Below are 15479 nucleotides of genomic sequence, written 5' to 3' on the forward strand. Positions count from 1 at the left end.
GCCCAGAGCTGGAGGAGTCCAGGTGTAGCTCAGGCCCAGCGTGTTTCCCAGGGCCCAGGCTTGGAAACTGAGCTCCCACATCCCAGCCACTTACTTCCTCCCTCCGTCCCAGCCCTGCTCCATCCCTAGCTGTGATGGGGTTTAGGGTTAGAGCTTCAGCCTGGAAGTAAAGCACGTGGCTCATGGCTTTGGTTTTGCTGCTTACTGTTTTGATAGCCTTGGGGGTATATGTGTGTGGTGTGCGAAGTATGTGTGTTGTGTGTATGTAGCGTGTCCACGTGTGGTGTGTATATGTGGCATGTGTATATGTATGGTGTGTGGTGCACATATGTGGTACATGTGTGGCACGTGTGGTTTGTGTGTGGCATGTGCATATATGGCATGTGTATGTGTGGGGCATGTGTAGGCGTGTGATTTGTGTGCGGTGTGTATGTGTATGTGTGGTTTGTGTGGCATGTGTACATACGGCATGTGCATATGTGTGGGGTGTGTGTATGTTTGTGGTTGTGTGTGTGGTTTGTGTGTGTGGCATGTATATATGTGGCATGTGTGCACATGTGATGCGTATGTTAAACCACTCTGGTTCTAGAATCAGTTTGGGGTCCGGGATCTGTGGCCTTGGACAGTAAACCTGAGCCTGCCTCTTTGTGTGTGAGACGTGATGATGGTCGCCACCTGGGGCTTGTGAGAATCAAATGGAATGGCTACGTGAGTCCCTGTGACAGTGCCTGGGACATGGAGCACTGTCCTTGGCTGTCGTCGGGGTGAGCCGCCTGGGGCTTCTCGCCGTGGTCCCCTGTCCATTTTCGGCCGTGCGCCTGGACTGCACCTGTCCTCTGAGCTCCGCGTCCTCACGCGCATCGCGGAGACTCTCGAGAGACGATCGCGAGATAGTCTCGAGAGATATCTCCACAGCATCTGCGAAACCCTGGAGAGTGGACAGGTGCTTAGCGAGAGGTAGATCACCCGAGGCGAGTGGCCTGGAGGCCTTCTCAGTGTCTGTTGGAGAGCCCGTCCCACCTGGTGGGGGGCTGCGGGAACCCCAGGCCCTGGATCGTCTGGGCCAGCTGTGTCCGGTGCAGCTTCAGGCGCTCCGCTCTTGCTGTTTCTGAGGGGGCGGACCGGTCCGGGTTGTGCCGCGTTGATGTCCTGTGACTCTGAAATGCCCCTGGGGCACATTTGATTGAGGGGGCAGATCGAACACGTGCTCCTGTCCGCTTCCTCTTAAAGCCTCAGGCATGCCAAGCGAGAGGTGGAGAGCTTTGAACGCCTCAGAGGAGAGGCAGTAACTGTGAGTTAGAGATGCCAGCCGAGTTTTGGACACTCAGACATGGCTAAGCGTTAGCGGGCTTAGCAGGTGGACAGCCTGAGTGCCAGCAGAGGGAGGGCAGCGGGCACATGCACCTGGCACCTCAGAGGGTGGCAGCTGAGACGGGGGAGATTGAAAACAGGGGGCTGTTGCAAAGACAGCTTTCTTTAGGGAAACTGAGCCAGAGAGGTTGTAGTCTGGGGGATGTTGAGCACAGCTGTAGGCTGGGACACTTTGCCATATTGGAAATGGGGATCCTGTGAAAACTACATCCTTGAAAAGGAGGTTCCCAGCCCCCTCCCCTACTTGGCTCCTGGGATGCCGGGCAGAGAGTGGAGACATCTTTTCTGGACAAATAGACCCCAAAGAAAAGACCCGTAAATATTTGCATATGGGCAGCTCCCACTTCAGCTGTGAGAGCGACAGGGCTGGGCTTTCCCAGACACTCGGAGCCCTGTGGTCAGTGAGCCTTGTCCACCCACCAATGGCTGTGTCCAGTCGTTCCTTCTTACCCGTGGATGGACTCCTTGTCACCGGATAGTAAAGTCACCGACACGAAGGACAGAGACCTGCAGAAACAAAACAAGCAGCAGAAAAAGCTCGGAGGAATCAAAGACACGGCACAGAGGGACCTGAAAGCCCCCAGCAGCCCTGACTCTCCATAACGTCCTCGGAGAGTGAAGACGGATGCGCCTTCACTGAAGGCCGGCGGAGGGTGGCGGGCGGGGAGCGGGCGCTGAACGGAGGAGCAGGAGGAGCGGGACCAGCAGGTACTTGGAATTTCAAAAGTTCAGCTGCCGAGGTTTGCATGGTCCAGTGGAGGCGACATCCCAGGAAGCAGAACAAAACTTTGTACAAAACAATGGCGAACAGGAGCAAAAAGATGAAGTCGGAAGATCTCAGGGTTCCAGAACGGAGAGTTTGGAAGAGAAAATTATTGGAACCAGGATTCCTAGAGCTCAAGGGCATGTTTAAAGAACCCCCAGGTGTCTTGCACAGGGACCGAGTAAAGGCCATGCTCAGCTCTGAGATGGGTGTCTCGAAGCTTAGAGGCCACGTTCCAAGGACCGGAACCAGGACCTCAGAGTCTCGGTACCACCTTGGCAGCTGGAGGGTGGGAATGACGCTTTCAAAGTTCGGAGGGAAAAGGCCCCCCAGCCTCAAATTCTACACCCAGCCAAACTGCCAGTCACATGCGAGGTAGAAATGGCCGCTTGTCATCAGGGTCTCAGACAGCTCCCACGCTCAGGAAGCAGCGGGCCGCGCCAGTGCGTGAGGGGGCACCAGTGGGGCACATGGTAAAGGACGTGGCACCAGCCCGAGGGAGGTCCGGGAGGACAGGCGGGGGCCAGGGGCACGTTCCTGAGGAGTAAGGGGAATTGAGAGAGCACCCCGTGTGTTTGTCACAGAGTCGGGGAAAGAATGACTAATAGCTGCATAGAAAACTAAGCAAGCAAGCAAAGGCAGTTGTTTACTGTGGGAAAAACCACCTCCGCAAGAAAGGACATGTCACCGCGTGGTGCACCTTGAGTGGGACACTCGGTTGAACCGGACTTAGACCACGGGTGTGCTGCAGCTGTCCCGGGGCTTTGCTCTGGGAGGGGGTGGGATTAGGGAGGGAGGGTGGCTGGGTTTTCGGTCCGCATCTCATAGTGCCCTTTGACTTTTCAACTAGGTACGCATGTGACTTTGGTAAATAATAAAATGGAAATAAAAGGATTCCAAAGAGTTCCAGCCCCGGGATCCTGGTGGTTGGGGGCCCAGTTCCAACTGGTTCTGATCCGAGAGTGCTGGTTCCTCTGTCTTGGAGCTCGGGTGAGAATATTGATGAGCTGCCGCAGCCTGTGACAGGTCGGGCCCTAGATTCCCAGGCGTTCCGCCCAGAACACCGGGGTTTCCCATAGGTCTCGTGGGCCTGAGAGGTCCAGTGCCAGAACCCACAGCTGCCACTGCGGGGGCGGTGATCTGATTGCCATGGGAGTGGTTTCTCCGGGGTCAGCAGGAGCACCCTGTAAATGATCGCACCCAGTCGCCCTGGAAGCGTGTGGCCTGTTACTCCCCAAGGTGGCCCCGCCCCACCGGCCCTCCCCGGTTTTACTGTGAGGCTCCCCTCTGCCTCCCCTTAGGTGCGCCGGGAGCTGGGAGCCGGGCTGGCTTCCTCCTGCCCTGTCCCCCCACCCTGGTGCTGGCCTCCCCCCGAGAGTGCAGACTGCCGAGGGATGGTTGGGGCGCCGAGACCCCACTCTGCCCGCTCCTGCTGTTACACATCTTGTCTGGGTGGCTGTAGGGGTGGAGGGGCTGTGGCCAGTGAGCCCCCCGCCCCACCTGCCCTGCAGGCTCCCTGATGGCCTCGCCCAGGGCTGCTCTGCCCTGCACTGCCCTCTGTTCCCCTGGTGTGCTGGGGAGGCCGTGTGGGAAGTGGGGACTCACATACTTGGGTTCCCACTCCAGATGTAGCCCCCCCTTTCCTGTGTGTGACCTTGGTCTAGTACCCTAAACTCTGAGCTGCTGTTCTCATGTCGGTACAGGAGGTGCTTATAAACCTTCTCTCTGCCTTGTGTGTGCTGCCTGCCCTAGGTGTCACCTGTTGCCCTAGGTGTGACTTCGATGGGAGGGCCCGAGTTCCGTGTTTAGATGAGGGCTGCCAGGTTTGGCAGGAGGCTGTGGTGTGTCCTCATGCGTGAGCTGCCCTAGTCGGCAGTGCCATCGTGGAATTGGGGACTCAGAACGTTGCTCACTTATAGGAGCTCCCATGGCCCTGAGCAGGTCATGTCATGGCCCTGACCCCCACAGCCCTGTGAAGAAGAGGGGGGTGTCACCTTCATTTCCTGGAAGGGGAGGCGGGGGTGGGGGGGTCTTGGGGCCAGCCCTCAGCACAGGCTTGTTGAGTGAACAGAGGGTAGGTGGGCGGACACCCCTTGAGGTGACTAGACCACTGGATCCCGAGTGAGGACTGTGAGCTGACCGCAGCCCTCACCAGACAGGAGCCCCTCTGTAGAAAGATCAGAGGCTCTGGGTGATGTGGGCCCGCATGCAGATCCCGGCCTTCCCTTCCTGCCTCTGCGAGATGGCCTTGCAGATGAGGTGGACGTCTCCGGCATGGCTCTGTTCCAAAGTGCAGTGTGGCCGGGTGCTGAGGCCAATGGATGGGACAGGCGTGAGGGTGTGGACGGGAGGTGCCTGCATGGTCCAGATGCTGCAAAGCAGACGTGCCCTCCCCCCTCAGCCCCATCCGCTGGCCCCGGCTGTCGGCCGCCTGGCCCAGCACCCAGCAGAGCAGCCCCAGGAGTCTGGAGGGGAGTCCTGGAGCAGCCTGGCAGGAACAGCCGCCTCGGAACCAGGCTTCGCTGGCACTGGTGGGGGACCCTGCCGTGAGAAGTGGGTGCTGCCACCTCGAGTGTCGGGGCGGAGGCCGCAGAGCAGGCCGTGTCCACTGCCTTGTGACCGGTCTTTCAGGAGAAAGCAGCTCCGCGTCCCTGCTGTGTGAGAGCAGAGGGCCCTGCAGTGTGGTCAGCACAGGGGGAGCCCGCTGGGGACACGTGTCCCCTGAGTCCCCTCGTGCTTCAGGCTCTGCAGGTGTAGCCGTGGTGCCTTTGCTGGGGGAGATCGTGGAGCCGCGCGGCCGGTCGTTCAGGCTGCGTGTTTACTCAGTGCTGCTCGGTGCCGGGCCGTGTTGGAAGCGTGGCGGGTGTGTGGTCGGCAGAACAGCAGCCCCCGGGGATGGCCGCATCCCAGTCCCTGCCCCGCGAGCTTTCACCTGACGCAGCGAGGGCCAGCCAAGGTTGCTAGTTCGCTGCCATTCAGACAGGAGACGTCCCAGATTATGTGGGTGAACACAGATGGCCGCGGGGTTCCTGGCAGTGGACAGGGGCGCAGGGGAGGGTGCACTAGTGATGCCCTCTGCCTGGAAGCGGGGCGCTGGGTGCAGCGAGAACACGACATCTTTCCGGAGCCTTCAGAAAGAACGCAGCCCTGCCAACACCTTGCGTTTACCCGATGAGGCCTGCATTGGTCTCCAGAACTGTAGGATGGTGACTGTGTTGTTTGAAGCCACCGACTTTGTGGTAATCTGTGACTGCAGCCGTAAAAACAATCATAATGAAGACACATTCCCTGCTCTCAGAAGCTGCCCCCAGGTAGCCCCCCAGGTGTGCACAGTGTGCCAAGTGCAGTAGGACAGCAGTAGGTGGGTCTGGGGCTGGGAAGGGCACCTGATAAGACTAGGGGTGTTCGGGAAGGCTTCCAGTGGTGGTGGCCCAAAGATCAAGTTGGCCAGGCGGAAGGGCGGTCCGTTGAAGGCCTGGGCCACAGGGGTGCTGATGGTGGGAGGACACCTGGCTGCAGCACAGAGCTCCAGAGGGACGTAGAGAGACTGGGGGCCGAGTGGGCTGCATCCCCAGGACACAGCAGGGGAGGGGTGTTTTGTGGCCATGGCAGCCAGGAGAGTGGAGGGGGGAGGGGCTAGTGCTAGTGTCCAGGGGTGCTCCCTGGGGGCGTGGGACGTAGGGTGGGGGCAGTGGGCATGGAGAGGGGAGACCAGCTGGGAGAGGACCGGGCGCAGCTGGCCCTGGAGGAGGCCCTTGCAGAGCCAGGGCTGCGTGACTACAAAGCCTGTGTTTGGCCTTCGGTCACGGTGCTTAGAAGAGTGTCTGGAACCACGTGGTGACCGGTCAGTGCAGTCATCCTCAGCTGGTGTTTTTCTGTGGTCATTTTGTCATGTCTTGCCTGCTGGCCCAAGGAGGGCAGGGGCCGCCTGCTGCACTTGTCCCATGTACCCCGTCCCCCGCCCTCCCTGGCGCCCAGCAGGCTCGCGGCATGCCCTCCTGTTGGCTCCACTGGGAGCTGGTGAAGGTAAGCTGAGTTGCTCAGCCAGGACGTGGATTTGCAGGGGCTGGAGTGAGGGCCACCAGGGACAGGCCAGTGGCCTGGCAGCTGCAGAGCTCCCGTCCAGCTCCGGCGAGGCTGGTGTTCTGGCACAGATGTTTAATGGAGGCGAGGATGGGGCATGTGAAATTACGAGTTGACATCGCCGTGCAGAGAATGGCCGTCTAGGTCCTTGCCCGTGGGGGCCGCAGGGCTGGGGGTGGGGAGCACTGAAAACAGGCCCTGGAGACAGCACTGGGAGAGGCCCATTTCAGGACCTCTGCCCATCTGCCCACAGCCCATTCCTAAGGGCACTGCCCTGAGCTGCTGGATGGACGGGCCTCACGGAGGCGGCAGGGGGTAGGGGGAATGGGGTAGGAGCCATTACGAGCTCTTGACCTTGGGCCCAGAGCCTTATCTGTGAGTGGGGTGATTCTCCCTGCCTCTCAGGTTGGTGGGAGGATCCTCTGGTTAATGGATGGAAGTTCTTTCTGTTTGAAGAGCTGCCACACCGCTTTTCATTCAGGCTGTTTGCTCCAAAGCTGCCTCCTCCAGGAAGTCTTCCTTGTTCGGCATATTGCCTTCTGGTTCCTCAGTGCCCAGAGTTAGTTTGTGCATTCAGAATATAGGAGTGTGGGGGCTGTCCGGGCTGTTGGCGCAGTGGGCGCCAGCGGCCAGGCAAGGGTTGGGGAGCGGGAGTGTTAGTCGTGTGGCTGGTCAGGGGAGCCTCACCCCTGAAGGGCCTGAGGAAGGGGCCCCAGGTAGGGGCCCCAGGCAGGGGACCAGCGGATGCGAACAGCACGCTCGTTGGCCAGGGAGCCAGTGGGAGGTCAGGGACAGAGGCTGTGAGAGCCATGTGGGGTGTGGGAGCATGGGGTGCGGCTGACAGGCTGTGCACCGTGGGAGGACCGTCACGGGGACCTTGCTTTGCTCTGTGGGGACACGCCCTCGGGCTTCGGTGGACAGGGTGTGGTCCAGCACAGTCGTTTTGGCTGAAAGCTGGGGCGAGCTGGGCAGAAGTGGAGCTGTGGGGGCTCTCCCAGTGTCCCCGGGTGGAAGGGCCCCCTCTGTTGCTTGCCTGATGGTTGGACCAGCGGGCTTTGCTGAGGTGCGAGGCCCGAGGAAGGCGAGTCCACTCTTCTGCCTGAGCAGCTGCCCCGGGCGGGGGCCGTTTGCTGAGGGGGCAGGGGGAGCAGAGCGGATTATAGCGGGGCTGGCCCGTTCCTGGGGGGACAGCTTAGGGAGTGGCTGCAGGCGGGAGAGGAGGGGTCCGAGGCGGAGAGGGGAGGGGCGTGAGGCGTGTGGGCGTTTTCAGGGTGGGGAGGTAAGGAACCAGCGGCGGAGACCGACACCCCAGAAGTGAAGGGACAAAAGTGTGGTGAGGAGGAATTGGCCAGCCGTGCCCGTTCCTTCCAAGGGGTCAGACAGGGTGGTGACTGGGGTTGGCCCTGGGCTCCCTGGTGGCCTGGAGCTGACAGCCTGAATGGAGGGGTGGAGGAGGTACGGGGAGCCGCCCTTCTCCCCGGGGGGCTACCTGCTGACCCGGTCAGGCATCCGCCTGGCCCTAGTGCTCATGGGGGCTCTGCCCTGGGTGGCTCACCCCATGTCTGGGCTCAGGCCCTGCTCTTCCTGCCAGAAGCAAACGCCAAGGTGTTGGAGCACCTGCTGTTAGAGCGCGGGGTGCGGGGGCAGGGCGGGAAAGGCAGGGCGGGAAAGGCAGGACGCCGTGCTGCTGCCCCAGAGTGACCGTCCACTCACATGTGGTGATCGTCATGTGTAGTGCTTGTGCGTGTGGTCAGTCCCCTGGTCATGGTGCTGGCACAGAATGAGTAACGGCAGGGGGACTTAGGGGGGTCAGGACACCTTACCGGTGCAGATGACTCGAAGCTGCTGTGCTCAGGTTGACAGGTAGAGGGGTGCTCAGCCGAGGGGAGACCCCAGCGGACTGCCGAGGGTGGAGAGCTGCACCCCAGAGGGCCGGCACAGGGAGCGCTGAGGCCTCGCTAGGAGGTGGGCCGCCGACCTTAACGTATGAACAGTGAGGAGCCACAGGAGGCGTCTAGGCTGCCGGCGTGGAACGTGAATCTGAAACATGCCAGGAGACTGTCCCCAGCTCCCAGTAGGGGACCTGTCCAGGCCGTGTTGCAGGGCCAGCTCATGGGGCGATGTGTGAGGGTGGCGTTGGCCAGCAAGTCCGCAGCCTGATAGGAGGCTGTGGCCCCGTAGTGGGTGAGGAGGTGTCCTCAGCACCAGTGAGCACCCTTGTTCCCTGGTGTGCCTCCCTCTGCCTTCGATGGTTTGGGGCATCAGGCCAAGCTGTCCCATCTCTTGTGCTTGACGTGGCAGGCTGTCACGTGGCTCGGTTTCCCCCTCAGCCTTCCTTAGGAGAGCAGGTCATGGCGACCACACCCCTGGCCAGATAGGTGGCTTTTCCTTTTAACTGAACTGTGACTCACATTTGCGTACTTCCACGGAGCTGCCGCCCGACCCAGATAGAGTAACCCTAGCACCCCAGAATCGCTTCTGTGTCTTCTATTGATAACACGCCCCTCCCCCCCCAAAACCACTATTCCCACCTCTGTCACTCTCTGCCCAATTCTGAGCCTAATATAAATGGAAACACGAAAAATCACACAATACCAGGCCTTTGGGGTCTGACTCCTTTTGCTCGACGCGTGGGATTCAGCCTTGCTGAGCGCAGTAGTTCAAGGCCTCCATGGCCCATCGTCTGAGTGTCACGACTTACTCATTCTGCTGTTGACGATGTTTCTGTTGTACTGAACGACACGGCCAGGATCGTTCTAGCACCTGTGTGACGGCATCGTCTCGGGTGGGTAACCCGGAGTAGGTTTCTTGGATCATGAGGTGTACCTGTTTCTTGGATCATGAGGTGTAACACAGGTACACCTCAGTAGATACTGAGTAGTCAGGCTTTTCACTGACATACCTGTGTTCAGCCTCAGTAGATACTGAGTAGTCAGGCTTTTCACTGAGTGATTGGCCGGTGAGAGCCTCATCACTCCTGGGTAAACGGAAAGTTGAGCTTCTGGAAAGCTCAGGACTGGGTGTCATCTGTTATTGTAGTCCTTGAGCCCATGGAGATCAGTCACTTCTCATGACGACCCTGAGAAGCATCTCCTGCCCCCACTTAGGGCCGAGGAAACGAGTTCAGAAAGGCCAGTTCACAGCCACCCCGGAGGGTGGGACTCAGGCCGAGCGAGGTCTTGTGCTTAGACCAGTGTTCTTCCACGAGACTCGAGGAGCTCCTGGGACCCTGCCACCCACCAGGTGGCCCTTCGGTCCCCTTCTCCGGCGCAGGTGCCACCCTGGGGCCTCCTCTGAGCGCCGCTTCCTGGGGCCTCTCGTTCCAGGCACGAGCTTGTTGCAAGAGGTGGTCTACCTGGTGAGCCAGGGCGCCGACCCGGACGAGATTGGCCTGATGAACATCGATGAGCAGCTCCCGGTCCTGGAGTACCCGCAGCCGGGCCTGGACATCATCAAGGTACTCTGGGCGGGCGGTACCCAGCTCCTGAGGGGTTTGGGGGGCCCTGTAGTGGAGGAAGAATGGAGAAAGCTGGTCCCCCCAGGTAGCCAGGACAGAGAGACCGGTCTGAGCCCGTGACAGTGACCCTGGACTTGGATAGGTGGGTGATGTGGGTGACTTCACAGTAGAAAGGGGGAAGTGGGCAGTGGGGGTATGGGAGGGGGTGTTGGGGTCCCTCCCCGGGGCTCACTCCACCTGTCCAGGGAGGTGGCGGGATGCGTTTGCATCAGATATTTGGTGTTGAGAATGAAGTAAACATTATCTCAAAGTCTCATTCATGCTACCCCTGAGATGTATCTGGAGTTTTCTCTCCGCCCCTCCCTCTGCCACCTCTTTAGATCAGGCCTCGCTGCCTGCGTGGACCTCCTGTCCCTCCTCCCGCTCGATGAGTGTTCTGTCACCGCTCTCGTAATAAAGTCCAGGGTGCCGTGTGAGTGGGCTCTGCACCCAACCTGTGGCGTTTGCCCAGCTGCTCACCACACTCGTGCATGACCCGTGGACGCAGCCGGTGCCGACTCGCCCACTGAGCCCTTCTGTGGGGCCGCACTGGGCGCCCACTGCGGCCGGCCACTGCTCTGGGCACTGGGGCATGGCCAAGAACCAATCTCACGTGTGCTTACGGTGCTGGCTGAGCTGACACTCTGCTGCGGGAGGCCGACTGAACAGGAACAGGGGGGCACAGTACTTGGGGGCGACTGTGAGTTGGGGCAGATGGCACAGTGGGGGCAGACCCCTGAGCCCTGGCCATCCAGCCTGGCATGTTCCAGGAGCTTCAGGAAGGCCTGTGTGTGACGATCCCGGTAACACAGCAGTCCCTCTGCCTCGTGCCTCATGCCTCCTCCACTGCCCTTCAGGGCCTGTCCTGGTCGTCTGTGTAGATACTTGTGACATTGACAGGCTGACTCAGGCTGCGGGTGTCCAAGGATGGGCAGTGTCTGCTCACATCTGGCCCCAGGGTTCAGCCTGGAGGGTGGGCATATCTCAGGAGATGTGTGTCAGGTGGAGTGCTGGTCCCAGCCGTCTGAGACCCTCTCTGCCGGGCCCCGAGGAAGGTCCTGAGACCTGTGTGTCCTCTGAACACCTCTCCCCTTGACCCTGCTGCAGGAACTGACGTCTCCGCGCCTCATCAAAAGCCACCTGCCCTACCGCTTCCTGCCCTCGGATCTCCACAATGGAGATTCCAAGGTAATGCCCTTCCGCCTCCCCGCCACAGGCTGGCTCCCCACCAAGGCCAATGCTGGTCGTCCCCCACCTCTGCTCCCAGAGATCTCTGGTGCAGGCCGTCTTTGAGCCTACATCTCTAGCGTTTTATCCACGTTTCTCACCTGAGTTCTTCCTCACAGTTGAACTTGGACTTGACCAGCCTTAGTGCAGCCTTTGCCTGTTAAAGGCCGAGGATTCACGGCTGATTTTCCCGATTTCTCACCTGCATGAGGTTTATGAGGCCCAGAATTCTCACCACTAGTGTCAGAAATTTTTTCGTCTTCCACTGATTTTGAATTAGTACTAGAGGACAGGTAACAAAACGCCGAAAGACCTGTGCTGGCGGGTGCTGGCGGACGCTGCCGCGCGGACCGGAGCCTCCGCTGAAACCGAGCGACAGCAAAAGTGCATTTAGCCAGTGCACGCGGGGCTGTGTCGCGCACGTGGGGTGGCCTCACGCACGCGGTCTGGCCTCACGCTGGGAACGAGGGGTCGGTGTACACGTGGGGGGCGCTGTGGCCTGGGAGGCTGCACGGGGGTGGCCCGCCCCGTGGGGGGGATGAGTGACTGGCCCCTCCGTCCCGTCTGCTCCCCCGCAGGTCATATACATGGCTCGGAACCCCAAGGACCTGGTGGTGGCCTACTACCAGTTCCACCGCTCCCTGCGCACCATGAGCTACCGCGGCACCTTCCAGGAGTTCTGCCGGAGGTTCATGAACGACAAGCGTGAGTGTGTCAGCCCGCACAGCCGCCCAGCACGGCCTGGGCTCGTGCTTTGTCCTCAGCCCCCACACGCCGGGCCGCTTCCCCGCTGGGGCTGAGGGGTGACGGGACGCTGGTCCGAGGTCGTAGCTCACACACAGCAGGGCAGGCGTCCCACTCAGAAGCCCTGACCTCTCACGCGCTGCTGGGATCCAGAGAAGTTCCCCAGTCAGAAGCACCTCTCTTCCTGCTGGAGTCTGAACCGTGAAAACGGAGGCCCAGATAGCACTGTTGTTGGTGACAGGGGCCGAGTGGAGGCCGTGGCTTCGTTGAGAGCCCTGGGCATTCGCCGGGCTTAGCATCCGGCAGGCCCAGCTCCCAGCCCCAGGCCGGTGCGACCCAGGGGGGTAATGCACGTTGGGTGCAGGAAGCTTGTTCCAAGGGGAGAAGGGTGAGCCAGGGGCGGGCGTGCCAGGGCCCTGCCATACCTGCCGTCTTCAGGGGAGGAGGGGGCTGGGTCATGGCCGCTACAGTGGGACCAGGAGGAACCTGTCCCCTTGGCAGCGGGTCAGCGGCTCCTCACCACAGTCTGTTCCCCCCGCCCACGGTGGCTCCCCCACTGCCAGCCATGGCTTCTCTGGGTGCCCTTCTGGGACTGTAAGTGGGCAACCTAGAGTTTGCAGCCAGAAAGTTTTGAAACGGGTTATACCTGTACTTTAACTAAACCGAGACTATTTCGTACCCGTCTAAAAATACGCTTCTTACGTTATCCCAAGTCACATAATGCTCAGCCTCGTTGCCCTCCGCCCAGCCCAGTCAGGGATTCTGCAGTGAGATTACGTCATGAGGTCAGGGTGAGGTGCGTGCTGGACATTCAGGAGGACAGCGCTGCAGCTAGAAATGGAACTCAGGGCAGCCGAACCGGAGCTGCCCCCTGAGCCTGCGTGTAGCCGCACCCTCGTTCATGCACGGAAGTGCGCGGCCCACGGTGCCCGGAGCCCTGGAAGTGCTCTGCTCCCTACCGCTAACTCTGCTTCAGCCGTGCCTGGGGAAGGGGCAGGGGGAGCGGCCGGGGGAGGAGGCCACAGCCCCTGCACCCTGAGGCCCCTGGAGCCCGCAAACGGCCCTCTGTCCAGCCTCCCTCTCCCCAGCCTGCCCAGCATCGGGCTTACGCCTCTCATGGTCTATCAGGCATCGGGAGCTGGCCACTCATGTGGTTCCCAAAGCCATGTTTTTCAGTCCCAGCATGTGTTCCTCTGTCTGTTGAAGCAGCCACCTTCTCGGGACAGTGCTGCCATAAATAGCAGGTATCCAGCAAGTTCAAACCACCAGGCGCTGGGAGTCAGAAGCTTCCTGCCCAGGCAGGAGTGGGTAAAAGGGGTCCCCATGCAGGCCTGTCCCCGTTTTTAAGGTCGTAGCACTGCCTAGCACTGCAGCCAAGGCCACACATACCTCGTGGTCTCAGAGCCCTTCACGCGTGTGCTTGGCTGCTTGTTGCCTCCTTCGGCCTCCACTCCTGGCCAGCGCCCCACATCTCAGCGTGGGGCAGGCAGCTTGTGATCTCTTCCCTCGCCAGGGTTCTGAATAATTTGAAAAATGAGGTGCAGAGGGAGCAGCAAAGTGGCACCTTTTACCAAGAGAGTGAGGTCGGTGGACCCGCTCATGGAATTGACCTTGAGCGTTGTCACCCGCGTATTCTGGGGGGGGCGTGCCCAGGTGACAGAATCACTCCTAGAACGGGGTGAGGGAGCTGGTACTCTCCCAGTAACACGCTCGGGTAAGATTTTGACTTGGGCGGAGACAGGCGGGAGGGGCCCTGGCCGAACTGCATCCCCACCAGCAAAGTCCACAGCGTCTCGACCTGCCAGCCAGGCTCAGAGATGCAGGCACATGCTTCCGTGTGCAGTGACCGCTGTCCTCACCCCTCGCTGTCCAGTCAGCCGTGTCCCTGTGTGAGTGACCACTGCCCTCACCCCTCACTGTTCTGCCCCGTGTGTGTGCCCTCCTGGTGTGCAGGAGTGAGCAGGGACAGGCCAGGGTGACGTGGGAAGGGTGCTGAGGCCTGAGCCAGCAGCTGTAACCTCTGCGGTGAGGAGACCGAGGGGCCAGGACTTACCCAGCAGTGGGTGTCAAACAAGACCCCTTGCTGAATCCCTGTTCCTTTTGTTCTGTTCCTTCTGCGCATTTGCCCCTGCCCCTTTCTGAGCCCTGATTGACACCTAGATCCCTCTGATTCTTGTCAGGGATATGGGGTCCGGCTGCTGCTGTGCTGCCACCTGGTGGCGAGATGGCAGACTGACGGGCCTGGAGCAGCAGCGGTCCCCTGCCCCGCCTGGGCCTCCTCCGTGGTGGGCCTGGCACTGCGCCTCGCCCGGTGTGACGCCCCTGGAGCCTTCCTCCGGCCCCTGTAGGCCCTCAGGGCCTGAGTGCTGCACGCGCGTGCTCAATGCCCGGCAGCCCGGGAGGCGCAGGTTCTGTCCTCACGCACTCGTGGAGGAGGCGGCTCAGAAAGGTACGGTGGCCGGCCCAGGTCACACGGCCAGTGATGGATTCGAGAGGCCGGGCTGTCTCCAGGTCGCTCTCCCGCAGCCCTCCCCTCTGATCTTGCCCCTGGGCTTCCGCACCCCCTCGCCAGCCCCCTGCTTCTCCCGCCTTTCAGGCCCCCGCAGCCCTCTCCTTGGACTGTCCCCCCTTACCGACCCTTCAGGCCTCGTCCCATGACGCCCCCCTCCCGTTGCTGGTCACCCCGCATCATGGTCAGCAGCCTCCTTGGTGGTTTCCTGCTAGGCCACGACCCCTTGGGCCCTTGATCACAGGGTCGTGCCTGCAGGGCCTGGTGTTCGGGAGAGGGGTGGGCACGCGGGCACGCAGGTGAGTGAGGTGCTGGCGGCATGGCCGCCACCGCTGGTTGGTCCTGAGAACCAGCAGGGCCACGGTCCCAGTACTGCACAGGCATCCTCTGTGTCACATGGAAGCCCCCTGGGAAGACTCCTGCAGGGACCCTCATGGTGACGGGCAGCCCAGTGTGACTAGGTAGGGACAACCAACAGTGTTTTAAAAGGGCGTGGCAGCCTGGCCAGCTGATCAGTGCATCATCCACCCGCGGGTGTGGCCCCCCCAAACCAGAGCCCCGAGGACTGCAGGGCGTGGGGGCTGGGCTGCAGGCCGTGAGGCCTCAAGTGGCAACCCAGGGCACCCTGCCTGTCCTCATCTCTGCGACTTCCGGGTCCGGACCGGGATTCTGCCACGGCCCGCTCACCTGGCAAGGCCCTCACCTGGCAAGGCCCTCACCGTCTGTCATAGGGCCTCCTGCACCCCGTCCCACCCCCGCCCGCAAAACCAGCTGACCCTGTGCCCCGTCTCCGCTGGGCAGCGTTCCCTTCCCGGTGACCACTTGTTAAACAGAAACTCATGGCCGCTAGGGCCCGTCCATCCCCCAGCGAGCAGAGGCCTTCACCCCAATGGCCAGGTCTTCAGGGTGTCTAGGGGTGGGGGCAGGGATGGCACTGAGGACTTTTGTCTGGACAGACTTGTGCAGAGAGCAAGGGGACATGGGACTTCGGGGGGGCCTCATCTGTGGGGCTCCCTCCTGAACCGGGAGCTTCTTTTCCTTCCTGAGTCACAGCCCCTGCGGGGGAGGCGGGGCCAGCGCCATCCCCACGTGCACTCCCTCCTGTGACTGCGACCCCTGTCCCCTGTCTCCACAGTGGGCTACGGCTCCTGGTTCGAGCACGTGCAGGAGTTCTGGGAGCACCGCCTGGACGCCAACGTGCTTTTCCTCAAGTACGAAGACATGCACCGGGTGAGTGCTTCGGGGGCCAGGGTGGGGCCCGCGCAGCTGGAGCCGGTCAGGGGGTG

General features: G+C 61.2%; 1 protein-coding gene across 7 annotated transcripts in view; it reads left to right on the forward strand.

Annotated features, from left to right (window-relative positions):
* Positions 1-15479, forward strand: part of SULT4A1 (sulfotransferase family 4A member 1) — a 33022-nt gene that overhangs the window by 7408 nt on the left and 10135 nt on the right. For all 7 annotated transcript variants that reach the window (XM_025050646.1, XM_025050642.1, XM_025050643.1 and 4 more), the window contains exons 2-5: positions 9544-9674; positions 10821-10901; positions 11519-11645; positions 15329-15423. In XM_025050646.1, the coding sequence (XP_024906414.1) occupies positions 9544-9674; positions 10821-10901; positions 11519-11645; positions 15329-15423 (434 nt within the window). The remainder of the gene's footprint in view (positions 1-9543; positions 9675-10820; positions 10902-11518; positions 11646-15328; positions 15424-15479) is intronic.

The sequence above is a fragment of the Pteropus alecto genome, unplaced genomic scaffold, assembly GCF_000325575.1.
Source record: "Pteropus alecto unplaced genomic scaffold, ASM32557v1 scaffold157, whole genome shotgun sequence".
NCBI lineage: Eukaryota > Metazoa > Chordata > Mammalia > Chiroptera > Pteropodidae > Pteropus > Pteropus alecto.